We start from the raw sequence: 26,934 nt of genomic DNA on the forward strand, positions 1-26,934 counted from the left end.
GACAACGTCTAACTTATAACATGGTTACTGTCTACCAAATTTATCCTTTAAATCCAACATTCCATTTCTTTTCCTCTAATTTTGTTTTGATCAAAGAGAAATTCAATGAGAGCAGGGTCAGGAAGGGAAGTTTCTGCAAAATTTCAGAATTTCACTCTGTAGATACTCAGTAGACAATGTCTTCCCATCACCCCCCTAAACCTTCCTATTACTCTACTAAATCACCTCCTTGTGGGATAGAACATAAAACAACTTCAAGGGCTGAAGCTACAAAAAGGTGCATTGATTAATCTGCAAAGAGAATAAAGGGAATCAGTGGGTGTACCTAAAAACGTAATTTTGAAAAAAGGAATTCCGCTCCACATGACAATGCTACTACATAGGTGCTAAGGCTGTTCAAGTCTATCTGAAACTATCAGTTTCAAGGGACATGATAAAAGGCTGAGGATCCTCATAAGGTGGTGGTTTAAGTCTTAAAACCTGTGGTCCATAGGTTACAGTGAACTTGAATTCCAAGCTGAAGCTGTAACTAACGAATAAGTACCAGTACCAAAGCCAGGCTACTTCTTGACAGAGTTTGGAAACCTATGCAGGATGAATGATTTTTTAAAAATTCTCTAACACAAATAATGCATCTATCTTATTTGTTCTTTTAAAATTCTTGCCTCAGATATCAAACTACTATTTCACATCAAAACTTATCCTTGAATTGTGAACTGGCAGTGAATTGTCTGCTTTAGAGATACTACCATATATTTTAAGTATAGAAGCAGATGTGTGGGGAAGATTTTATTTAAATAAGCTAGATGTCCCGCAATCTTAGGAGGCTGTGTATCCCCTTGATTTTTTGTCAAAGAAACACAGCTTTTTTTTTAGCAGGAACACAGTTCTGGCTGGCTTGGCATCAGGGGGTGTGACCTAATATCCAAATGAATTCCTGCTGGGCTTTTTCTACCAAAGAAAGCCCTGCAAAGAAGTATTTTGGTGTGTGTTGGGACATTAAATGAGATAAAGCTAGTGATGAATGTTACAGACAAGAAACAATTTACACGAACATGCTTGGAAGCCAAAGTACACAAAAAAAACACTTTAAATCAATTCTCAGCTAAAGGAAACTACCACAAAGTAGTGATCTTGTATAAGAAAGCTGGTATCCAAATGGAACAACTCCAAAATTTTTGAGTAAAATCTATACCTCTTTTTCTGCTGTTTCAAACACCTTGAATTTTTACAAAATCCTTCACCTATACCTCTAGAACTGTGTGGTTGTATTTTCTGGGACAAGATTGATTTCTACTACTGAAGTTGTTTTCACCACATTAAATTACAGATGTTCATGCTATGTTAATTACTGAATTTGGGGAAGCTACCAAATGCAATGCTTGGGTGACAAAGTTATAAAAATTAGACTTGCCTTGCTGGCTAGATCTGTGCCCCCAAAATGAATGACTTTCGTATGATAATACCCTAAATTAAAAACAAGTATGACTCAGAAGCAACACTAAGCAAATAAGTTGAGAGTTGTCTGGTCCTGGACACAGAAGTTCAAAAGAAAGCTCAACTCAAAAGCAGTATTAAATTATGAGACAACTCTGTAATATCTGGATGAAATATTTACCTCTTTTTCCTGGAGACCTTAAATCATTTTCCATCCTTCTTTCACACCTGCTGTGGACAATAACTAGAAAAGGTGGCAAATAAGGGTAGGTGAGGGGAAAACCCTTCTTAGAACAGGTAATGCCACTGCTGGCCATCTTCTTGTTGAACTTCTAAACCTTCCTGGCCAGCATCTATATACCATAAAAATGATTTAAACCAACTGCAAAAATGTGTAACACTTACCTCCAAATAACTCTTTGAGGAAGTCTTGCCAGAGCATGTGCTAATTTATGAGCTATATCTTCAGACAAATATTTCACTCCTGCTCCAAACGAAACAAGTACAAAGCCATTTTCATTAGCACCATCCACCCACGTTTGAAGATCCTGAAGAAACAGAGACCTAGTGTCAAGGCTAAGAAGCATAGTATCATGAACATTATCTTCAAATATTGCAAATGTGCCCTTATTACTAAAGGATGGGACATGGAGAATCCTCATGATGAAAAGCTTCAGCTGAAGCTATGTCAGCAATTATTTATCAGCAGGATCCAGTCTCTGTACATGGGGCCTGGGTAAAATGTAAACAACATTGCTTTGTGCCAGACCACTGCAGAATAAGCAGACAATCCAAAGGAAAGGAAGCTCCTAATGGCTCTCACAAGAACCCTTGCACTTACGGACCTGGTGGTAGAAACAAATAGGAAGGAACCAAACAAAAGTCCAGGGACATCACTGCCAATGCCGCCTTTCTACATTCTCTCAGTCCCATAAGTAAGGGTATAATGTGCAATCAGACCACAATCAAATAATGAATCCTGCTGGATAAACTGCTGAGGGGATTCAGAAGGCCCCCTATCACTGCTCCATAATGGTACACTGTGAGCTTTTTCCCACACAGCTTACCGCGGAGCAAAGTGCCTCCTCACCGCGCAGCGTCTGCTCGGATTTCCCACCAACTGCTCCACAGAAGCAGGAAGATCCGCGGCTTTTGCGTCGCTAACGTAAACTGGGTTTTAGCGATTTACATTTGCGACACAAAAAGCCCGGCACTTCCTGCTTCCGCGGAGCAATTGGTGGGAAATCCGAGCAGACGCTGCGCGGTGAGGAGGCACTTTGCTCCGCGGTAAGCTGTGTGGGAAAAAGCTCTGTATTTGAGATGATTATGGTATTGGATACTTTTTATGCTCACAGGACCTGGATACATGAAGTTGAAGGACCTGGGAGGCCAGGTGCTTCAACTTCATGTATCTAGGTCCTGTGAGCATAAAATGTATCCAACGCATGCTTATGTGCACAACAGCCTTCACAATCTGCTCTCTATGCATGCAAAGAAAGATTAAAATGTGTTCCAAGAATGCAGATTTAAAAGATGTTTTATTTCCTAAAATAATATCCTGCAGCCAAAAAGTATTAGCCTAACATTTAATAATTAAAACAAAATAAATAGCTTTTGACTTAAAATCTTAGAATGGTTTAGTACTCAAAAACTGGAAAGCTAAAGTCTCTTTTTATGTTTTATAAGAAAAACAAATGCCATAAGGAATACACAGACTACACTAACAATAATCAGTACTGGAAAAAACAGCTTCCCCAGCCCATGCCTTTTGCTGGTTCTGCTAACATTTTCCACTCACAGCTTCTGTAAATCAGTTATTTCTTGCAAACCGAACATTTATTTAAAAGAGAAATTAAATTAGCTGTCTGCGAACAAAGCAATTTATTTTGTATACATGTGAAGAAAACCATGTTTTGTACTAAAGATCTAAATGTGCAGTAAAGGACATGTCAGCTGTACAGAGGTGCATAAAGAACCTCAAACAATCCAATACATAAGTAACCCTGTCTCTCTATTCTTTATTAACTATGAACAAGTAAGTAATACACAAAAACTTTCCCACAAAAAAAGAGGTGGGGCTGGAGCTGGTTGGATATGCAGTGCTGGGGCAAATGTAGAAAGAGAGAGAGGACAGTGGCAGGAGCTGTTCTTGGATATATGGAGCAATGGTGCGCAACTCTTACATTTCAGAACACTGGCCATTCTAGTGAGTTGTTGCAACATGGTACTTAAACTATGACCTAGAAGGACCTAGTGGGATGATTCTCAACTCAACCTTAAATTTACTTTGCATACCTCAGGAAAGCATAATCACTCAGCTTCACATATGTCATCTGCAGTATGGAACCTTAATCCTAACTGACTTCAGGAGGTTAGTCAAGAGTGTATCTAGCACTAACTAAAAAGTTAAAAGCCTGACAAAATGGGTTCCAATATATAATAATTAAGAGGAAATGGGAAATTTTCACATGCAATAGGAAAAGCCCTGAATATGAAGGTTTCACTTGTCCAGTCTAGCACAAAGTAAGCCAAATCACACACAGGGCAAAGTTGGATGTCCCATTAAATACCTGATTCATTCTTAAGGACAGTTTATCTCAGCTTCCAGGATGCAAGGTGTGTCTGTTTATGGGTATACATTAAAAAACATTGAAACGTTACAAAAGGAAATCTCCATGGGCTGTATTTAGATGCTGAGAACGGAATGTTCTTTCCTTTTAATCCTATCTAACTTCATAATCTACAACAGGCTGCACCTTTGCATGTTACTACTGTTTTTCCAAGCCCTTAGCTAAACCATTGTCAGGGACACATTTCATGGCACACAAATAAAAAAGTGTATCTATCTTACAGTGTGCTTGTAGTCATTAAGACACCAATAATGCATGAAACTATTTGATACATGCAACCAGGCCTCGGATTCAGTGGGAGCTCACAGGAGCACAGCTCCTGAACCTTTCTGAGAGTTCCACCTCCTACTTCTGAGAGTTCCAACTCGTCCACTGAATAGTATGTGTAGCTGCATAACAATCCCTGGATGAGTTTCACCACCTATTTTTCTACAAAACGACCCCTGCATGCAACTCTTTACCTAAAATTGGTAACCATGGGCTGATTACAGACCGGCACTTTGGGCCGACTCAGAGAAGCTTCTGAAGTCAACCCAAATAATCCCTCCACACAGAAACATCTGCTGGGCGTCCTCAGCTCGCACTCACCCTGTCCTTCTGGCCGCTCCAACCGGCTCGAAAAGCAACCACTTTGAAAGTGGTAGCAAATATTTGAGCCGGCCGGTAGTTGCCTCCCCGCCATCTGGAGGGGGGAGGGCACAAGTGAAGCGGCTTAGCGGTGTGGAGCCGCCAAGCCGCCCCAAGCTGCTTTGGGGGGGGGGGTTGGAAGGACCCATTGAGAGCGCTGGAGCACTCATGCGCATCAGCATTTCCCCCTGAGGGGGAACAAAGAGGAATCCAGCTTCTGGGTCGCCTTCCTGTGCAGAGGCGCCCGGCAGCCGTGCAGACCGGAGGCGAGCGGCATGTGGGTGACTGTGAGGATGCTCCGGGGCGGCTCATTTTGGGCCGTCCTGGTTTGGGACGCCTCCAAACTGCCCCAAAATGCCTGTCTGTTATCAGTCACAGAAGCCCTAATTGCTGGTGGTTTCTAGTAGGTAATGGAAATGCTTGCTCCAGCCCAGAGCTAGGCAACTTCCTGGGCAGGCTACCATATACATACATACATGCATACATACATACATGGTTGTTGCCATCTTGCCTGTTCTGAGCTTCTACAGCTTTTGAAACCTGAAAGACAACAGGCCAAGCCAATGATAGCACATACTTTCTAAATGTGCAAGAACTAGGTATTACATTTCTGTTTTCTCTGCCAGGAAAAGAAACCATGTGGATGGCTTGCAACCAATGCTTCCTATGAGCTGTGGAGCAAAAATTCTACTTTGTGAGCTACTGGCATTAAAGGTGTGAGCAAGCAATTTGGCTACTGTATAAATTAGTTTGTTCTGGGGCTATCCTTCCTGAGCTAACACAAAAATGTGTGAGCTGGAGGTGAAAAAACTGTGAGCTAGCTCACACTAACTTAGCTTAGAGGGAACACTGCTTGCAACCCAGTCCTATCCATTTTCACCTACTGAGTGCAGTGGGATTCATCTAAAGTGTAGGGCATTCTCCTCTGGCAAAACTAGTAGAGAAGTAGAGTTGAAAAAAAACTAAAAGCACAAAGAACAAGACTGCAAAGAAAAGAGGGTCCCTAATTCCCCTTTAAACTAGACTGGATGTGAAGGACAATTCATGTGCATGAAATGAGAGAAGAAATCACTGAGTGTATCACTCATGCTGTTCCCAGGCACATTTTTGAAGTGAAGCAGCTTAAGACATGGCAGAAAGACAAAACAGTTGGGCCTTCTCTTCTACTCCACAACCAGAGATCTAAATAAAAAGAGAATATTTTGTTTTAATATTTCTGATCAGAATGACTGTACTCAGAAATCCAAACTGGGGTTTAAATGGCATTAGAACAAAGAAGGGAAAGTATGGATGTATTACTCATCTGTGATACAAGAAAGATGAAATACTTGAATTGTGTGATCACAGTCTGACACAGTGTTAGAAAAGATTTAAATTGCCTGAAAGTTATTAAATATCCACATCTACCATTTTAAAAGTACTTTAAATTGCCTTAATTCTAGACCATTTCCCATAATAGTCTAGAATAAAGTGCCTTAATGTAAAATACCAGATGCATGTTAATTCTTTCATCCTTTAAAACTGTGGTTTCCATCCTTTTTGGTATAGTGACTCACAAATCCAAACTTACTTGGTATGCAGACTCACTTAAACAAAAACAGTCACAAAATAAAACTGCAAAAGCCTGCAACCCACTTGAACAGGCTGCATGACCCACTTTTGGGTTGGGACGCACAAGTTGGGAAACACTGCTTTAGACCAGGGGTGTCGAACTCATTTGTTATAAGGGCCAGATCTGACATAAATAAAACTTCATTGGACTGGACCATGTCGGATTGAGCCAAGCCATGTTGGGCTGAGCCATGTGTGTACCTTTTTAACATTAGGTAGCAGAGATTTAAATTTTATAAAGAACACCGACAAACACAAATATATATATTTTTAAACTTAAAACATGATTAAAACGTTAGCATTCATTGCTGGTCTTAAAGATGCTTTTTTTGTATTTCTCCCACAGGATCAAGGGAACTTGGCAAAGGAAGCACTGGCTCTTTCCTTCCTTCCCCAGGGGACTGGGGGGGAGCCTCAGCCAATAGAAGGAAGAAAGGCTTGGCTCAGTAGCTCTGCTGTGCGATCGAGAGAGCCTTGCAAAGCAAGCTCTCCCTCCCCCTCTTCCTTCCCAAGGAAGGAGCTTCAGCCAATGGAGAAGATAAAGGTTTTGCTCTGTAGATCCTGTGTGATTGAGCAAGCCTTGCAAAGCAAACTGTGATGTAGAAGTAAGCAAGAGAGAGGAAGAAGGAAGCAGATGACAGCCATTTGCTTGGAGGTCTGATAGGAGCCCTCCAGGGGCCTGATTCGGCCCCCGAACTGCATGTTTGACACCCTGCTTTAGATAGTCTAATCTCAAGATTTGCTGTGCTGATAAGTAACTATTCAAAGTGGGCTGCGAAAACCAATGTGTAGGTGTAATGTCACAATTCAGGACTTTGTATTAGTCTCACAAACTTTCTATGATTACTTGATCCTAGCAGAAAGAGAAGAAAATGACATTTTACCAGGACATCACCTATAACATTGGTCCATTCACATGACACAGAAATTGGCAGAGGCAAGATTTGACATTAGAGAATTGCTGAGACAGCATCTCAAAGGACATACATGCATCTAGGTCTTCACGAACCCTTGGCCAACAGGTCAGCATGTGGCACAAGACGTATCAGAACTGTCAAGAAGTCAGGTTTAGAAGAGACTTGCAACTGTTTGTGCTTCTGAATGTGTGTGTGCCTTTAAATCTTGGCAGGAAAGCTGCAGGGGGGCAGGGTGAGCAGACAGAGCCACATGGCTCTCAGTCCCTCTGTTTGTTTAGAGGAAAACTCCACCCCCAGGCTGTTCTTTTCCTATTAGTCTGAAGAAATTGATTGAAATACAGTAGATGGTTATATTCAGCAATGTGAATGAATTGCCCCAGTGAGATCACAAAAGTGTATGCTTGCTGTGTTTATTTTGGCTGCTTTCTGATTCTATTTCAGTCACCTTTTACTTTGGATTCTCATCTTTCTTTAGCAACTTTAAGAGTCTCATCAGACATCCATAGAGGCTTTCAATTTCTTCTGGCTATAGGAATAGTCTTTTCACATTCTTCCTTGACCATATCTCTGATTTCAAACCAAAGTTCTTCAAATTTACTTGAGCTTTGTAATGCAAATCTGTTCTTTACATGGTCTTTAAACTCTTTAGAAATGTTGTTTAAATTGTATTTTGGCAATAGGGATATTTTAGTATATTTCTTGTTTTATTCTAATTTTTAATTAAAGTCTGTACCACAATCAGCTCCTGGTTTTGTTTTAGCAGACAGAAAAGAGCGTCTCCATTTTCTACTTCCATATTATCTAGTCTTCAGTAAACATCTAGATGTAGATCAGAACAGCATTTAAATCAATTAATAAAAATAAGAAGCACTGACTATAAGACAAGAATCACTACTTGGTGGACTCATGCATTGTCAGGATGTGGGAATGTGAAGGCCTGAAAAAAAATCTGGGAAAATGAAGCTGATGACGCCCACCCCCCCAAAAAAAATTCATTGGCGATACTAGGCATATGAACATATGAAGCTGCCTTATACTGAATCAGACCCTCGGTCCATCAAAGTCAGTATGTGTCTACTCAGACTGGCAGCGGCTCTCCAGGGTCTCAAGCCTGGACCCTTTTCAGTTGGAGATGCCGGGGATTGAACCTGGGGCTTTCTGCTTACCAAGCAGATACTCTACCACTGAGCCACCATCCCACCTTTGAGGGAGCACAGAAATAAAAAGCTCCTATGAGATATTTTCTCTTCTTCACCGAGTCACCTTCCACAGCAAGAACTTGTGTCTGGCAGACTCCACTCTGATGCCCTAACTTGTATGCCCTCCTCAAATTCCACCACAGAAATCTCCAGGAATTTCCCATCAACCTGTGAAGGTATGACTAAAGGTCTCTGGGCGAGTCCCCTCCAGCCTTGCTGTCTCCTCACCCACCCAAGTGAAGGCATTCACTCCTCCCCACACACACACCTCAAGAGGAGCTGATTTCTGCCATCTATCTGGATAGCAGTTGTAATTCTGAGAGATCTCAGTCCTCACCTGAAGATTTATGCAATCTGAAGAGAAACCAGCCATTTATGCGATCTGAAAAGAAACCAGCCATACTCACCTGGAGATTGACAACAGTGATTCCCCGGGAGGAAAGGCCTCTTCCTCAGAGGCCTGTATTGATACCTTAGGATTTTCACACCAACATGGAAAGGTACCACTAAAGGCCTCTGGGTGAGTGCCCTCCCAGCCTTGCTATCTTCCCACCCACCCAAGTGAAGGCATTAATTCCCTACACACACCCCTCAGGGGGAGGTGATCTCTGCCACCTGGAATTTCCTAACCTGGAGTTGGCAACCCGGCAGCATCTACATGGGAAAAGGACAGTCTTTCTTCACAGTGTGTGTGTGTGTGGAGAGGGGATACCAAGCACCTGGAGGTTGGCAACAGTGGTTCCCTTGGAGGAAATGGCTGGTAGCATCAAGCAGCTGACACTGTGAAGAAAGCCACTGCAAGCCTCCATTTCGCTCCCACTGAAGTGGCCCCTCCCTGCTGTGAACGAACATTCCTTGTCAGTTGAAGACATGTTAACTGCGACTGTGTGTGTGGATTAAAGGCAAAAAAGGTAGACAAACAGAATGAAATAAAAAGACTGAAATATAGAGATACAGAGAAAGAATGAGAAAAAGAACAGAAGAGGGAGGTAGAAAAAAGGGGAGAAAGGAGTGAGAGAAAGAAAAATGAGAAGGAAAATAGACAGGGCCCTGAGAGAGGCAGTAGTGATCCATAAGCCTCCAGCAGAGAACTGCCTCCCTCAGAGTTCAGTGGCCATCTGATAGTGTTCTTGCCTGACAGGGCCGGCAGTCAGCGAGGGAGAGCAGAATCAATCAATGGCATGCCAGAGACAGATTGCAAGCCCATCCTACAAGAATGTGGGGAAGGCTGCAGTGGGCAGGTGACACAGAGGCTACCAATGGTAGTGGAAAGTGGTGACAGAGTGTCAACCAATACTTGATGCAGTGCAGTCTCAGTGACTGCAACAAATCAGGATGCCAGAAATTGTCACCACGGCTTCAGTTTTATGACTAAAGGAAGGATAATAAAACCTTACTCTCCCATCATACTTTTAAAATTATTTTCTCCTATGTGGCTACAGTGGCATGATGAAGATTTACATCTGTCTGCTTTATATGGTTTTATAATTTCAATAAGGCTATATCATAATGCAATGGTTCAAGAAGCTGCTTTAATAAAGGGAATAGGGCAGTGGGCTATGCTACTATATAAGAAATACATCATCTGTTAGCCATATGCATTACCTTGCACTTACTATATTTTTTTCTACCTATGTAATTCCAGTTTTTGAAATTATGATTTGTTCTCAGATTTCTATAAGCCTAGTGTCACGTTCTCAGGGCGCAGGCAGGCGGGAGTCCAAAGTCAGCCCGAGGTCAAAGTTTAGGAAGTCAGGCAGGAGCCGAGTCACCATAGCAAAATTGCAAACCAGAAGCAGAAGTTAGTGACCAAAGCCAAAGGGTCAGGGTGCCAAGGAATTCAAACCAGACAGGAACTGGAATCAGGAAGGAGCGTGGATGAAAGTCGGGGAATTGACTTGTTGCTTCCATGAGGTTGCCAAGTCCCGGATGTGAGTTTTATGGGAGCCTCAATCAGCCTGCTCCCTGGGTGGCCATAATTCTCCTAGAACTCAGGGCTAAGAGATCAGAAGCATTGGCACGCCTCGTGCCTGCGTTCTGAGAGTGCTTTCCGAAGCCGGTTCTGCATTCTTGAGATGAGAGGGGGAGAGCTTGGAGGAGACTGATTGTCAACAGCTGGGTCTAGTGCCTGGAATGTGGGGAGAGTGATTGATGGACCAGCTGTTGGTTCTTCGCTGAGGTGCTGGAAGGCCGTTCTTCTTGGTCTGTTAACCCTTCCAGCTCCGCCTCCTCAGGGCTCATGACACCTAGTAGGATTACTAAATTTGTCTTATTTGATTGACTGCACTGACTTACATAATATAGCCGCCTTGGGAAAGGCAGGCAGACAAGCAGTAAGTAAATAAAGAATGCTGATTAAAGCACAATGTTTTCAATGTTATGAAATTTAACTTCATATTGATACATGCTGGAAGTCCCACATATTGTGACTGCATGAGAGTGTTTCTGAATAGTGTTTATTTTGTTTACTACATAATTTGTTTTCTACCTTCAACTTTTATTTTCTTCTATCTCTCAGATGTGCTAAGATAGCTCAGTGTGCAGCAGTTTGCAGTTCTCTCTCATGCACTGGGTATATTTGAAATACTTCTTACAGAGTATCAGGTTGTTCATGAAAAGTTATAAATGATGCATTTTACATCATTAAATCAATAACAAGTTATATTACTGATTTAACAATAATATAACAAAGGGCATTGTTGGCATATACAATGTTAGAAGATTAGCAATGAACCAATCTATGCAAGAAATACATTTTCTGGACACTACTGTAACAATACACAATGGACACATAAACACCATCTTATACTGGAAACCTAATGACCGACAAATATACCTTCATGCCTCCAGCTACCATCCTAAACATAACAAATGATTCATTGTATACAGCCATGGCTTTACCCTACAGCCACATATGATCCAACCCTACAGGCAGCGATTCTCACCTGAGAGATCTACAACAAGCTTTTTTGGAACTAAAGTATCCACCTGATGAAGTCAGGAAACAGATCAACAAAGCCAAAAAGGTACCCAGAGAAAACCTGTTGCTAGACAGGCCCAAAAAAGACAATAATAGAACATCACTAGTGGTTACATAAAATTCTCAACTCAAAAGGGTCCAATGCATCATCAATTACTTACAACCTCTACTAGACAATGACAGTTCTCTTTCACAAGTAATGGGGGGCAAACCTTTTCTTGCACACAGACAACCCCCCAATCTCAAACAACTCTTCACCCACAATAAGGCAACATCCAGGGGTCATTTTGTAGAAAAATAGGTGATGGAGCTCATTAGCATAACTCATTCACATATGTTGCCCCCAAGTCAAAAGCAACCTGATGCAAGAAAGGAGAGCCCTGGGCAAGTGAGGCCTGCTTGGACTTGGCATATGGAGCAGAGGTTCATCAGTGGATACTAGCCACAGAGTATTGTTGGAACTCTCTGTCCGGGGCAGTGTTGCTCTGTATCCTTAGTATTTGAAGGGGGGTACAGTGGGAGGTCTTCTAGCCAGTACTGGTGGTCCTCCTGAGAGCCAGTTTGGTGTAGTGGTTAAGTGTGCGGACTCTTATCTGGGTGAACCGGGTTTGATTCCCCACTCCTCCACTTGCACCTGCTAGCATGGCCTTGGCTCAGCCATAGCTCTGGCAGAGGTTGTCCTTGAAAGAGCAGCTGCTGTGAGAGGCCTCTCCAGCCCCACCCACCTCACAGGGTGTCTGTTGTGGGGGAGGAAGGTAAAGGAGATTGTGAGCCGCTCTGAGACTCTTTGGAGTGGAGGGCGGGATATAAATCCAATATCTTCTTCTTCATCTTCATCTGATGGCACTTGTTTCTTTGGCCACTGTGTGACACAGAGTGTTGGACTAGATGGGCCATTGGCCTGATCCAACATGATTTCTCTTATGTTCTTATGACTTACTAGAGATCCAGCCAGCCCAAGCAGGCCTCGCTCGCCTGGGGCTCTCCTGGGCTATCTCCCCCAGTCAAAAGGCCAGCACTGCCCAAAATCACATAAAAAGTAGAGAAAGGGTGGCATGGGCTTCTCCAGAGGTTAATGAGTGCTTCTGGGGGTGTGGCAAAGCCCTTAGTGGCTGGCTGGCTGCCCGCTCTCCTAATCCAGGGACTGTTATGCAGCTGCACATACTATTCAATGGACAAGGTAGAGGAAGAGGGAGAACCCTCGGAAGAGTTCAGCTTTGTTCCTGTGAGCTCCTGCTGAATCTGAGGCCTGGCAACATCTATTTTGAACACTGACACTGGTACCAGAGCTTGCAGTAAACCCAAATGCCAACTTTTCTGCCATATGAACCCAGACAACACAATCAATGGACCTAACAACAGCAACTGCAATATCTCAGGCTCATTCACTTGCTCATCTTCTAACACTGCACATGCCATTAAGTGCCAACAATGCCCTTCAGTTGTCTACATAGGACAAACAGGTCAAACCCTACACTAAAGATAGTGTCATGTGTTAGATCCTGTTTCATAGTAATTCCCAAAAACTTCCATTCTGTCACCTGTTCTACCATAACCCCATCAATAAACAACGGCTGAATGTCCAGACTACTCTTCCTATAATCCACTATAATTTCCTTCGTCTTTACATTAAAAATAAGATTATTTGCTTTACTCCAGAGGGACAGCTGATGAACTTCCCTCCTATAAGCAGACTCATCATTCTCAGAGATGAGCCCCACTAACGTCGTAAGTAGGTTTGGCCAAGGGTAGCTCTCCAGATGTTTTTTGCCTACAACTCCAATCAGCCCCAGCCAGCATGGCCAATGGCTGGGGCTGATGGCAGTTGTAGGCAAAAACTTCTGGAGAGCTACCATTGGCCACCCCTGCACTAAAGGATAAATGGACACAAATATGACATCAGGAATCACAAAACTGAGAAGCATGTAAGTGAACACTTCATCCTTCCAGGACATTAAATGGGTGACCTAAAAGTAGCTGTTTTACTGCAAAGGAATTTCAAAAACAGAACGGAAAGAGAAATTGCTGAATTGCAAAATTGTTGTTACAACACTTAGAACAAACACCTCTCCAGGGCTCAACAGGATATTGTGTTTTTATCGTAATACATATGCTAAACTCATTCAGTCCTTACATCTGTATTCCCACCAAGAAAGGCTATGTATCCTCTTTATTTTAGTGTATTCCTTATTTGAAATAGCAGAATACTGACTGTAACTGTAATGCAATGAATCAGAATGGTATTTTGGAATGCACTCCTCTGGTCTGGCAACATAGGAGACTACACCAACATCTCAGCTAAGAAAAAGATACTATTAGTTACCTCCACACTTGAGAGGGGATGAGACAGAATTGAATCTAAACTATAATCACTTTATGAACTTAGCTTGTTATTTTTATTTGCATCTGTAAAAACATTTCATTATATTGTATGCTTGCATGCTAATTTGATGTTCAACCTCTACCTTATATATATATACGGACAGGCAAGTCTGATTCCATCCTGTTTGACAAAGTGTGCAAGTACATGAAAGCTCACAGCCTGAATAAAACTTTGTTGGTCTTAAAGGTGCTATTGGACTCTAACTTTGTCACATTGCTTCAGACCAAGGATGGCCAAACTTGCATAACATAACAGCCACATAGAATAAATGTCAGATGTTTGAGAACTGCAAGACATGAAAGTCAAATGTTTGAGAACTGCACGACAGGAAGGAAGTGATCTTCTCAAAGGTGAGAAGAAAGCAAACAGATGGGGGAGGGGAGGAGAGGTGGAAAGGAAGCAACTTTAATTTTAAATTCATTCTTCAAGCCACAGGCCAATGTGGTGGTGGGGTTTGAGAGCCACACCATATGTGTGAAAGAGCCACATGTGACTCCCAAGCCACAGTTTGGCCATCCATGCTTCAGACCAACACAGCTACCCACTTGGATCTATCAATAATATAACTTTAAGTTTGATAAGAAAATATTGCATACTTTATCATTTCCCACAAAATTTCCAATTTGTTTTCCTAGTGGAAAAAAAGGAAAAGGGAAAAAACTTTCCCCTCATGGTTTCAAAACCTGTGGAGATTTTATATTTCTAGTGAGAACAGCTCTTAGCATCCATCCTTATAGGAGCCTAGTTGTATGCTGCCTTCTTGCAGTTTGAGTCCTTGCAGGCGCTGTGGAACAGTGAATTTAAAGTAGTGGTTCTCAAACCTTTTGTATCTTATATCCCACCATAACAAAAACAGAACACTCATTTTTTCAAGAAGGACATTTGTATGTTCACAGGCATTCTGTTATTATGCTTATAATTTACTGTAAATTTAAGGACCTTAATCCTCCCAAGCAATCTGGGTGGTGGTTGACCCTGGAACAATGCAGGGGACGGGGGCTGATTTACCCATTTAAAGCTTTCTACAGGAACCAAACTCCTAATAAGCCTTCTTCTCAGTGAACTGTATATAGTGCCCTGAAGTCCCTCTCTTCCCTCCCCACTGCCTTTCTTTTTTTAATTTTTTATCAAAAGTGAAATAGGGTCAAACTGCCCCCCAACAGACTTGGCTTGAAAATGAAAACACTACGCATAATAGTTACTGGGAGTTCTACTGACCCCAACAAATCCTGAAAAAAATTATTTTAGCACTGTTTTTGTGTTTATATAGATGGACCAACATCTATTATCTCCATATTACTGAAAGGTGGAACAAGCAGTGAAAACAACAAAAAAAAATTCTCACCATTTATATCTATTTTTGGGGGGCTTTGAGACTTTAGAACACTTTTGGAATTGGGGTTTGCAATGATTCCAAGGGAAAGCAGTCTTTGCGGCCGTAATTGTTGAATATATAGTAGGAGCAGGAAAAGACCTGTGTCTGTGCTCCGTCAAAGCTTCCCTCATACCCACAGCCTCATGGAAAAGCTCAAATTGAACTACACTGCACTTTTGGAAAAGGGATCATTCTGTTGACAATCAGAAGTTTGAGAGCCGCAAGACATGAAAGTCAAATGTTTGAGAACTGCAAGACAGGAAAGAAGAGATCTTCTCAACTTTACATATCTGGGGGGGGGGGGGGGAGTACTCTAAATAACTCCAGCCACCTATCATCTCAACTTTACAAGAAGAAGTTACTCTAGATGACATACAGCCACCTTTGTACTGAACTGTTCACCTTCAAATTTTCCAAACCTCTGAGTCACCTCAACTTTACATACTTGGGGTATTGGGTGTGTGTGTGTAAGGTCACAATGATTGCTTTCTTTAAATAAACAGTTTTATAGATTCCCAACTGTGTCTTCTGCTTTAAAAATGGTGGGGTCATTTTGACTCCATTTATGTTTTTGTGGGGTTTTGATATTTTCAGTGGTGGGTTATTTTTGAGCCAATTCCAAATTTTACTCTCCTTTGGCCTGCATTTCTGAAGGAAGTTATTCTTGAGATCTGATTTTTTTTTCTTAGTAGCTAATGCCACGACTGAGAGAGCTATGAGGTCTCCATTGCTTTTTGCTGTAATGTGGGATTATACTTTGATCCCTATGCCAAAGTAGTATAGCTCATTTTTTTTCCCCCTTGGGAATGAGCCAGGTTTGTGTAGTGGTTAAGTGCACGGACTCTTATCTGGGAAAACTGGGGTTGATTCCCCACTCCTCCACTTGTAGCTGCTGGAATGGCCTTGGGTTAGCCATAGCTCTCGCAGAGCTTGTCCTTGAAAGGGCAGCTTCTGTGAGAGCCCTCTCAGCCCCACCTACCTCACAGGGTGTTTGTTGTCGGGGAGGAAGATAAAGGAGATTGTGAGCAACTCTGAGACTCTGACCAATTTCGCACTCACCTTACTCCACTGTCACGTTCCTCTTCTCACCGCAGCATCCTTCGGATTTCCCACTATCTGCTCTTGGGTTGCGGCAAACATCATGGTTTTCGCGTGGCAAACGGAAACCAGCTAAAAACCAGTTTCGTTTGCCACGTAAAAACCATGATGTTTGCTGCAACCCCAGAGCAGATAGTGGGAAATCCGAAGGACGCTGTGGTGAGAAGAGGAATGTGACAGTGGAGTAAGGTGAATGCAAAATCGGTCTCTGATTCAGAATTGAGGACGGGATATAAATCCAATGTCGTTATCTTCTTAAAACAGCACTGTATTGAAGGGAGTAAATTGTGTTGCTATTAAACATAATTAAAAAGAAATCACAATTTTATTAGTAACTAAAAATTGTAATAATGTTGAGTGTAAATTTTACTGCTATGGTAACTGTATAACCAACATAGTAAATCAAAAATTATAGTAGTGTCATTGGGGTAGAGAGAGTCAGAATTATTAATCATTGTTACTCCTGTGATACCACTGTTATCTGTGTCCACCTGAACTATTTCTGCATCCCACTGGTGGTACCCATCCAACCATTGGTTTAGAGTTCTTCCAGTTCTAAAATCCTCTAAAATCCTCCTAATTGATTAACACGTTGTTTAACTAATATCCTATTCTGAAACACTGACTTTATATTCTGAACAAGCAATGATCCAGATTCATGTTATTAACCTGGTATTCTCTGTGATTCCAGCCGCAGTTTTTTCCCCAGAATGAATTCTAATGTAGGGACTATTACCAGTGTTTTAAGCCAAAATGTTAATTATACTGACCATAAAAGTTCAAATTCTACATAAGTGACCATGTAAAAGACATGAAATGAAATTAGCTGAATTTAAATTAGTGATATACAAAACCCTACATTTTATAACTAAGGATATAAGTGTGCAGATGTGTTATACTGAAGTTTCCGTTGCAGTTGGACACTCAGAATTATGGCTCAGTTCACTAGCCATTTCAGTATTCATAAAAATACATTATATCAGACAGCAATGGTATTGTGCTTAGTCTACTATGTGATCTTTGTTCTCTTTGGTTTTTCTAATTAGATATTCTTAGCAGGTTTAAATGCTAAATACACAGCTGTAACTATAGTGTGAGGTCCCAGCTGGCAGTAACCAGTGGTGCCTAATACTGAGCTTTGTTTCAGATAAACAAAGCACACAAATACAAACATAACTGGGTTTCAAATGTCTGAAGCTCTCCCTGCTCAGCTGCTGGAATAAGGATGTGCAAAAACATCAGTGGCCATTTCCCCAATACTTTTGTGGTGGTCATAATTCACAGAAAAATACTGATTCTGCTTTAGAAGGGGGGGGAAAGATCCTGAATATGGAATTTCGAAAACAAGTGAAAAAGTACTTTAATAGCTACATAACAGCGATTATTATGTAATATTATGTGATAGTTCAGAAACCAAAGTATCAACAGTTGCTTCTTTCTTATTATATTTGGCTTTCTCGATTTAGTTAAAAAGAGAAGGTGATTCTAGATCTAGGTCTTTGCTGAAGAGAATGTTCTTTTAGGGTGTTAACAGACAGGCATTTTAAGCTGCCCTGGGGATGGGAGGCAGGCGGATCAAAAAAGTGTGTCCACATGTGCACATCTGCCTGCCAGCCCCATCCCACCCCAGCTTGCCAAGAGTCAGCTTGAAAGTGGTGCCTTTTTGCCAGGGTGCCTCCGAGGCACCTCCCTGGCCATCTGGAAGGTCGGGAAGCACCCAGGGAGCTGCAGACAGGGTGCGTGAACATCCAGACACTCCCTGGGGTGCCCACAGCCTGTCCCAAGCACCATCCAGAAGCTACTGGGTGCTTTATTTCCATCTGGCTCTCTTCTATGGCGGCTTGATGCCGCCCTGAGCTGTCTGTTGTCAGTCTTAATGTACCTGTTTCCTGCTCTGTGTTCAACAAAAGTAAAATTTGACTTTCAAATTAAATTGTTAAGCCCTATAAAATATAATGGCTGAATCAATATTAATTAGAATATCCCTCACACCATGACTTTATATCAAAAACCCTTATGAGGATTCCAGCACATTTGTTACATGCAGCTTGATGCCAGCATCTTAAAATGTTCTGAAAATCAGGATTGTATGCATTGATTTACTGGAATTTACTTCACAGAACTTGGAGAGACCTGCTACTCAAAAGGATTTCTAGTGGTACATTTTAAAACAGTAACCTCTATCAGAAAATCACAAGTGGCAGCATCAGAAAGAGAGCATAATTAATCCTACCAATATCAAAATAATATGATTGCTGGACTCATATTGCACTAAGCTGGTGCATAAACAGGAATATTTAGAAAGTTTCACACATTCTGCTTTCAGTCAAAGTATCTGACCCTTGTTCAGCGTTTTTTCAGCTGCAGCTCAAGTATTACTGTAGCATCAACAACAAAAAAGAGCTCCCAAGGGTTGGTTATTGGCAGCATAAAACTGCAATCAAGAAACATTCATTGCTTTTGAAATAACAAAGAACTGATTTCCATGGAAATCTGCAACTAGACCTTTCCACAATACCAGTTAGAAAGTTGGAACAGAACTTTCTGTAACTATGTTCCCCAGAGAGCACTACGATCAAGTTCAAAAAATCTTCTCGAAATCCCTGGGCCAAAAGAAACCAAACTAAAAACTACCAGAGAACAGGCGTTCTCTATGAAGGCCCCCCAATGGTGGAATCAACTGCCGGAAGAGGTGCGGGCCCTGCGGGATTTTAACCAATTTCGTAGGGCCTGCAAAACTGTCCTCTTCCAGCTAGCTTTTTAAGACAGAACCCCTGATAACATCAATAACACCGAGCCATCTTATACACAATTTGATTATATTATAATGTTATATTGTTTTATTGGTTTTACTGTTTAAATTATTAATTATATTATGTATTGTTTTATGGTATCATGGTTTTACTATGTCTTGTTAGCCGCCCTGAGCCTGCCTTGGCAGGGAGGGCGGGATATAAATAAAAGATTATTATTATTATTATTATTATTATTATTATTATTATTATTATTATTATTATTATTATTATTAACTACTGTCTGTTATAATTGACAACAGGAGCAACACATAAGCACAGAATTTTGTGCTATAGTTAAACTCATTACAAAAGGCCTGTGTGATTTCGTTTTGATTATGGGTTGAATCCAACCAATTTTTCCACTGGTGAAAAGGGGAATTAAGGGTCCCCTTTGACCACCAAAAAGTCTCCACTGGGAATAATGGGTTTTACATGGATAAAAGCCATATGGGACACAGAATAGTTGTAAGGTGAAAAAACTGGTCAAGATTGAATTTAAAAGATGGTGGATCCAACCCTCAAAGTCCTATGCTTTTAATTACAATGATGATTAATTTTATAAATGGTTGAGTTATAATATGTATGTACTTATAATATGCATTGTTTTAACTGTTGAAGTGTCTGTGTTGTGAGCCACCCTGAGCCTGCTTCAGCAGGGAGAGTGGGATGCAAATTAAATATTATTATTATTATTATTATTTGCATACACAAAGGGCATCATTCTATTCCCAGAGTAAGGGGAACAGTGTACAAAGTTCATATAATGTCAGGCCTACAGCATGATATGTTTTGATCCTCCCACTACAGCACTGCCCCAGACTTCTGAAGCATGTACTATGTCTGTGCATACTGTACCTGCCCAAAGCAGCAGTGTGTGCAGTTATGTAGCATGGCCTGCTCTTACATCTCCTCCTACAAAATAAACAAAATGTGTGCTGAATGTGAAATGAGAGTAACTATTCCGCCTTCCATCTCTTCAAATTTCTGCCTCTTCAGGCACTATCTGCACATTCAGAGAGGACTGTGCCCATATATTTAATATTATTTATGTATTTATCAAATTTATACCCCACCACAGCCTTAACAAGTGAGGTTCAGGTGGCTAATATCTGAGTATAATTCAATTCAATACGTCAATCTTAAAAACAGTAATAATACATATGTAGCATGATTTAAAACCAGCTATATAAATCTCCTATTGAACGTCTGCATCCAGCAAGCCAACTGTAAAGTGAGCCAGTGGAAATAACACAAACAATGCAAACAATATGCAATGACTCCTTAAAGGCCTGTTGGAAGAGCTCTGTCTTGTAAGCCCTGCAGAAGCTAACAGGGTCCCACAAAACATTTGTGTCCTCTGATAAAGCATTCCACCACAACAGGGCCACCACAGAGAAGGCCCTAGCTCTGATAGAGAGCCTTGATGGCTGGGCATCATCAAAAGACTGTGTGATGGAGAGCACAGGCAGTGTGGGGGATTGTAGTGGAAGAGGCAATTCTTCAGGTATGATAGACTGCAGGTGAAGATAGCTAACATCAGTGCATCTGCCATAGCTCGCATTTTTATGGCAGAGGTCACCAAGTTGTGCCAGCTGCCATAAAAATATTCAAAGACAAAGTGATTTCACAACTTCTGTATGGCATCCCAATCTGGATTGGATTTTATGAAGGTGCTATCAATCCAAATTGATGTCCAATCCAAATTCTTGCGTAAAATTCTGGGCATGCCAAAATGTATCCCATATGCAGTTATTTGCTTAGAAACTGGCATGTCTTTAATGGTTACTAGTGCATGACTCATGACCTTCAAATTGTGGCGACGCTTGCACTACAGCTCTGAACCGGGGAGCTATATCTCTCAAATGCTTTCTGAATTTAATTTGTCAAATTGGTCAGCACAAATTGAGAGAAAAATAAAAGCAATGGGTTTATCCCTAGAACTATTGCCCATGCTGTCCTTCACCACCGCAGTCCAACAAATTAAAAACAGGTTGCTAGATACTGAGCTCCAAGACCTATACAGTCTGGCTAAGAAAACTTGTTCCCCACTGAGTTTTGAGATCTCTCTTAGTACTATGAAAATGGCCTCATATCTATCCGTCTTGCAGGTGCCACAGCAGCATAGAGCATTTTCCCTTGCCGGATGCAATGCCATGCCCTCTGCCATTCTTTATGGCAGATTTAACAAGACAGCCTACTCAGTCAGATACTGTCTCTGTAAGCAAAAATGTGTGGAGTCAGTTACTCATATTCTTCTTTATTGTAATTTGCATACAGATCTTCGTCACAAGTATTTACATCCTCTTTTAGTTAGCATGGTTGATTGTTCCGATGCACTTAAGGTCTATAATCTTTTGAACGATACTTCATCTAGTGTCACTGAGAAAATGGCTAAGTTTCTTTATTCTGTTTTAAAGGCACACCAGAGGATCTCATAGAAATAGTTTATGTTTATGCTTTTCCTGTATGCAATCGTTCCATTTTATCTTTTTTGTTTTTAACCAATTTGTTCTGATATATTTATGCCAATAAAAGCTAACTTGACTTGACTTGATAGACTGCAGACTATTTAGGGTTTTAAAGATTAATACTAGCCCCTTGAATTTGTGGGGAGAGGCTTGGTTAGAGGAACCACCTCATCAGGCCCCACCACAGTCTTGGTCAAGCTACCCTGCTAAATAACATTACGGTTCATTGAAGAAGAAGATATTGGATTTATATCCCACCCTCCACTCCGAAGAGTCTCAGAGCGGCTCACAATCTCCTTTACCTTCCTCCCCCACAACAGACAACCTGTGAGGTGGGTGGGGCTGGAGAGGGCTCTCACAGCAGCTGCCCTTTCAAGGACAACCTCTGCCAGAGCTATGGCTGACCCAAGGCCATTCCAGCAGGTGCAAGTGGAGGAGTGGGGAATCAAACCCGGTTCTCCCAGATAAGAGTCCGTGCACTTAACCACTACACCAAACTGGATTTATATCCCACCCTCCCCGCCAAAGCAGGGGCTATTATGCAGGGGCTATGGTCTTATTTCTTATAGATCTGGCATTGTACAACATCAAGGACTAAAAGGAAGGAATAATAATAATAATAATAATAATAATTCCCTTCTTTATTTAATGGAAGGAATGCACCCCTACCCTATACTTTGCAGGTATAACCTCCATTACAACAGAGTAGTGGAGGGTGCATGAAAAGCAATTCACAATGTTCATGTTTCACCCAGTAATTGTTCTCAAGCTTGCGGGCTGAAGCTTGCATTGACTTTGGCCTGGTTCAAATGGCCTTGGCAGTATTAAGCAGGCTTTGCAGCATAGGTACAGCAATCTGTCCCAATGAGCTGGAATAGGTGACCTGAAGAATAAGATTCAATGGCTTTAGAAAAGAGCAAATCATTTTCTATTAGAGAGCCTCAGCCATTCTAGTCAACTGCTCCGTGTAGAGGAACAAATATCTCATGGTAGATGCTGGAGTGGGATTCCCCCATTTTCTCATCTGGCAACAGATTGGAGGCAACGTCTGAGCTGGTGTCAAAGCAACAAGGGAAATTGGATTCAGAATCACCTGTCAATGGGAGGAGAGCAGGAAGGGTGATCGATGCCAACTTGATGTCTTCCAGATCAGAGTCTATAGCCGGTGGCCTCAGAACCATAGGCTGGAACTACATATAACCACATGTGAGGGCTATACATCAGTGTTGGAGGATAAGAATATCAAGGTGCCAGAACATAGTGGCAGGCAAAGCAGGATCCTGTGTAGGCCTCTTATTCTTAGGTTTAGGTTTAGAAGCCACTGAACCATAACTTTCTCCACCTCAGAATCAAGACGGCTCTCTACACATTCTGTATGAGATGACAGTGCTAGGCAAAGGGAAGACAATGTCAAGTTTGGGAATGGATTTCCTCAACAGCAATGAAGGACCAGCAGGACAGGTGGAATGCTTCTGCTTTGACTTCACCATTTTTAAAGGCAATTCTAAGGCACTTCTTGAAACCGAAGCTGATCTACAGGAATGTCAGGGAGTTGGAACCAAAGAAGACACTGACAGTTTGAAGGGCATACAGACCCATTTCTCACCTTCAGTGGGGTTAGACAGCTGAGCTTCAGGGGCTGCCAAAGCATTCTCCCATAAAGTCACTTTCGACTGTCATGCTGGGCCTTTGGGATAAACTGTTTGCACACATTGCAAGACTGATATTATGAGATTTGTCCAAACATAACTGACACAGGGAGTGATTATCCATTTGTACCATTTTGGTACTACACTTGGTACTTTTTTTGAAGGCGGCCATAACAAACATTAAATGACTACAATTTCAACATAGAATTTTTTTTTTTACCAAAAGAAAAGTATTAGCCGCTCGAAAGACTCCTTTTCATCTTTTCTTTTCAAAGGAAAAAGGAGGTCTTCGCAGAGGCCAAAAACTACCTCAGAAAAGAAGGAGGAAAGAAGAAAAAGAAGACACTGGATTTATATTTCACCCTCCACTCAGAGTCTCAGAGTGGCTCACAATCTCCTTTATCTTCCTCCACCACAACAGACACTCTGTGAGTTGGTTAGGGCTGAGAGGACTCTCACTGCAGCTGCGCTTTCAAGGACAACCTCCATCAGAGCTATGGCTGACCCAAGGCCATTCCAGCAAGTGCAAGTGGAGGAGTGGGGAATCAAGCCCAGTTCTCCCAGATAAGAGTCTGCACATTTAACTACTACACCACACTTAACCACTACACCAAGAAGCACATCATCATGGCAGCAAAGGGAAGACTGAGGGAAGGAACATTCCACCTCCCTCTAATCACATGTCAGTTTAGGCAGAAAAGGCCTACCTAGACAGAGGAGGAAGAGTGCTTCTAGTGCTATGAAAAGCACTAGAAAGAAAAAGGTTTTTTAAATTCAATTCTGCAATAGTAAGCCTGACAGCATGCACAGTTCCACTTGGGACAGCACAAAAGCCACAAAGATGAACCCGCTTTTCTGCCTTCACAAGAGCCACAAAAGCAGCAAACAATATAAAACATCCATGACAAAATCACATTTTAAAACCATTAAAATCAATGCCCCCAACACACATAATGAAAACAAATTTTAATAAAACAGAGTTAAAATACATACAAAAATGTAAGAACTGCAATCAAAACACTGGTCAGGAAGGATTGCTGAGGGAATGCCAAATGAAACACAAGAAGTCTTCACCTGGTGGTGGAAGGTGGCAATAAAAGGTGACAACTGAACCTTATGGGCAGAAAATTCCAGAGTTTTAGTAACATGATCAAAAAGACCCTCTCCTGGGTTCTCACCAATCATATATATGAACATATGAAGCTGCCTTATACTGAATCAGACCCTCGGTCCATCAAAGTCAGTATTGTCTTCTCAGACTGGCAGCGGCTCTCCAGGGTCTCAAGCTGAGGTTTTTCACACCTGTTTGCATGGACCCTTTTTTGGAGATGCCAGGGATTGAACCTGGGACCTTCTGCTTCCCAAGCAGATGCTCTACCACTGAGCCACCGTCCCTCCCCTATGATGATTTCTATCCTATGGAAAGCTTCATCTGCTGAGCTCTGCACATCTGATTGCTGTGTGAAGCATACAGAAAACGGAATGTCTAATCTCATAAGGTGGGGCATCCAAAGCAGGGCCTCCAAAGATGACCACAGTGGTTGGACAGGTTCATAAGGAAGTAGACAGTCATTTGTTATGTCAGCTCCAAATCATACAGAACTTCCAAGATAAACAGCTGCACCTTGAATTGTGCCTGGAAACAAATTGGGAGCCAGTGTAGATGGGCTAAGACTGAAGTGATATAGTCCCTATAATCCACTCCAGTCAACATTCTGGCTGCAGCATTCTGTACCAAATGAAGTTTCTGAACACTTCTCAAGTGCATCTCATAGAGCTCATTGCAGTAGATACAGATATCAAGATATAACCAAGGCATACATCACAGTGGCAAGATCTTTTCTGCCCAAGAAAGACCACAGCTGGTTAACCAGTCAAAGCTGGTGAAAGGCACTCCTGGCCACAACAGCCACCACGTAACCAGCAGTAGGCCTGGGTCCAAGAGCACACCCAGACTATGGACCTGTTCCATCAAAGGGAGTGCCCTTCCTAAAACAAGTGACAGCTTAATTCCCAGATTTTAAATAGTTACTACACATGGAGATTATACAAAAATAAATCCACAAATGCATTAACAACTCATGATTTCATCCACTGACATTTTATGCCATTTTGTGCATCTGTAACAGTCAGGTGATACAGCCTTTGATAATTTCAGTTTATGGATAGCCATATGTATATGTTATAGCCACAAAGAGCAAAATAAAACAACAAAATAGTATAAGTTAAACCTACACTCTACACTAACAGTTTACTGCATGGTAAAACTGTTCCTAGAATGTACCAGATAAGCATATATGAGCAGAGTGTGTGTCTGAAACCCTGTTATCAATAAATTGGCTAAATAAAAATATTGTTCCTACATGTTAGGACAAGGGCAGCCTACAAAATTTCTCCCTGGTACTCAGTTTTCAATTTACAGGCAATTTATTTTAGAGGAAACAGTCAATCATACAATTCTTAAATTGGCTGTTCTCTACCCAATAAACTTGTTTAATTAATGTAAACCTTAATAATTACCTCATATATATGTGGCATTAATACAATATTTAATCATAGCACTAAAAGTGTCTCACAATTCCTTCCCTAAAAGTTATTAAGATACTTCAGGACAAAATTGAACTACTGGCTTCTCATATTACAATTTATCAGGCCTTTTTTTGAGCAGAAACCCACAGGAATGCAGTTCTGATTGGCTTGGCAGATATTTCTTGAATTGGACTTGGCAACCCTATGCAAGTGGCTCTCTCTCTCCGGTCATGTTGAGGGGGTGGAGCAAAACTAGGCCTCTCATTGGGCTGTGTGAGAATACACATTCATGAAATGCAGCTGATGGCACTGTACTGTTCTGTGTCAATATGGAGAAAGTAACCTACTGAACAGGTGATGTCACTTCCAGTAATGTCAAGGTGTGTGGCCTAATATGCAAATGAGTTCCTGCTGGGCTTTTTCTACAATTTGTATTGACAAGTAGCAGGAGTATACTTGTATTGACAAGTATAAGGAGTATACACAGAAACTTTATTCAAATCCCAGTAGATTTGTTGGTTTATAATTTTGTCCAGATTCTTTAATATTGCAATGGCATGTTTTTAGATTAGTTAATCAAACAGGTTTTAACAGAGAAACACATTTTAACCTGTGTTTTCCCCACCCAACCAATAGGGATGAAAATCTCAGAGATGGTACCCCCTCACTCAGGGATCCTTTCTCCCAAATTTCTGAAAGACAGGGAAAAGGATCCGTTTTACTGGTCATTAGAATACAAAGCAGACACATGCAGGCATGGTGATGCCACTGTTGGGACCCTAAAATGAAGGAGTGGGAGTACTAACCCACTCATACATTAATATAAATACTGTGCTAAATCATTTGTTCAGAAGTGAGTTTAAACTAGTTGTGACAGGCTACCCAGAAACAAACTACCTGGTAGGGCATGAAAAGCCATTGGACCCAGCAGCAAGACTCACCTGGGGGGAAGCAGGGTAGGACCAGGGCAGCCTTGGCATTCTGACTCAGGGTGTGGAGGCAATGAGCAAGACTGGGTGGGAGAACAATGACTCTCTGGGTCCAGGTGTTTTGAGGTATGGCAGGGAACAGAGGAAGACAGAGCTTAGCTCAAGGGCCAGGTGTGAAACTGAAGCTAAAAAAGGGGAGAGAAAGGGGAACTGGGAGTAGGCTGGCAGGAAAAGAAGACAGGAGAAGTTGGAGGCTGGTTGCAGGCTCTTTTCCTACAGGATTCAGTTCAAACCTAGGCTGGGTGAA

The 26,934-nt window shown here is 41.6% G+C and overlaps 1 protein-coding gene across 1 annotated transcript in view; it reads right to left on the reverse strand.

Moving 5' to 3' along the window:
* UGT8 (UDP glycosyltransferase 8) overlaps positions 1–26,934 on the reverse strand; it is a 59,476-nt gene that overhangs the window by 5,517 nt on the left and 27,025 nt on the right. Inside the window, exon 3 of the mRNA XM_060246869.1 lies at positions 1,843–1,985. Coding sequence (XP_060102852.1) covers positions 1,843–1,985 — 143 coding nt within the window. The remainder of the gene's footprint in view (positions 1–1,842; positions 1,986–26,934) is intronic.

This window comes from Heteronotia binoei, chromosome 9 (genome assembly GCF_032191835.1).
Source record: "Heteronotia binoei isolate CCM8104 ecotype False Entrance Well chromosome 9, APGP_CSIRO_Hbin_v1, whole genome shotgun sequence".
NCBI lineage: Eukaryota > Metazoa > Chordata > Lepidosauria > Squamata > Gekkonidae > Heteronotia > Heteronotia binoei.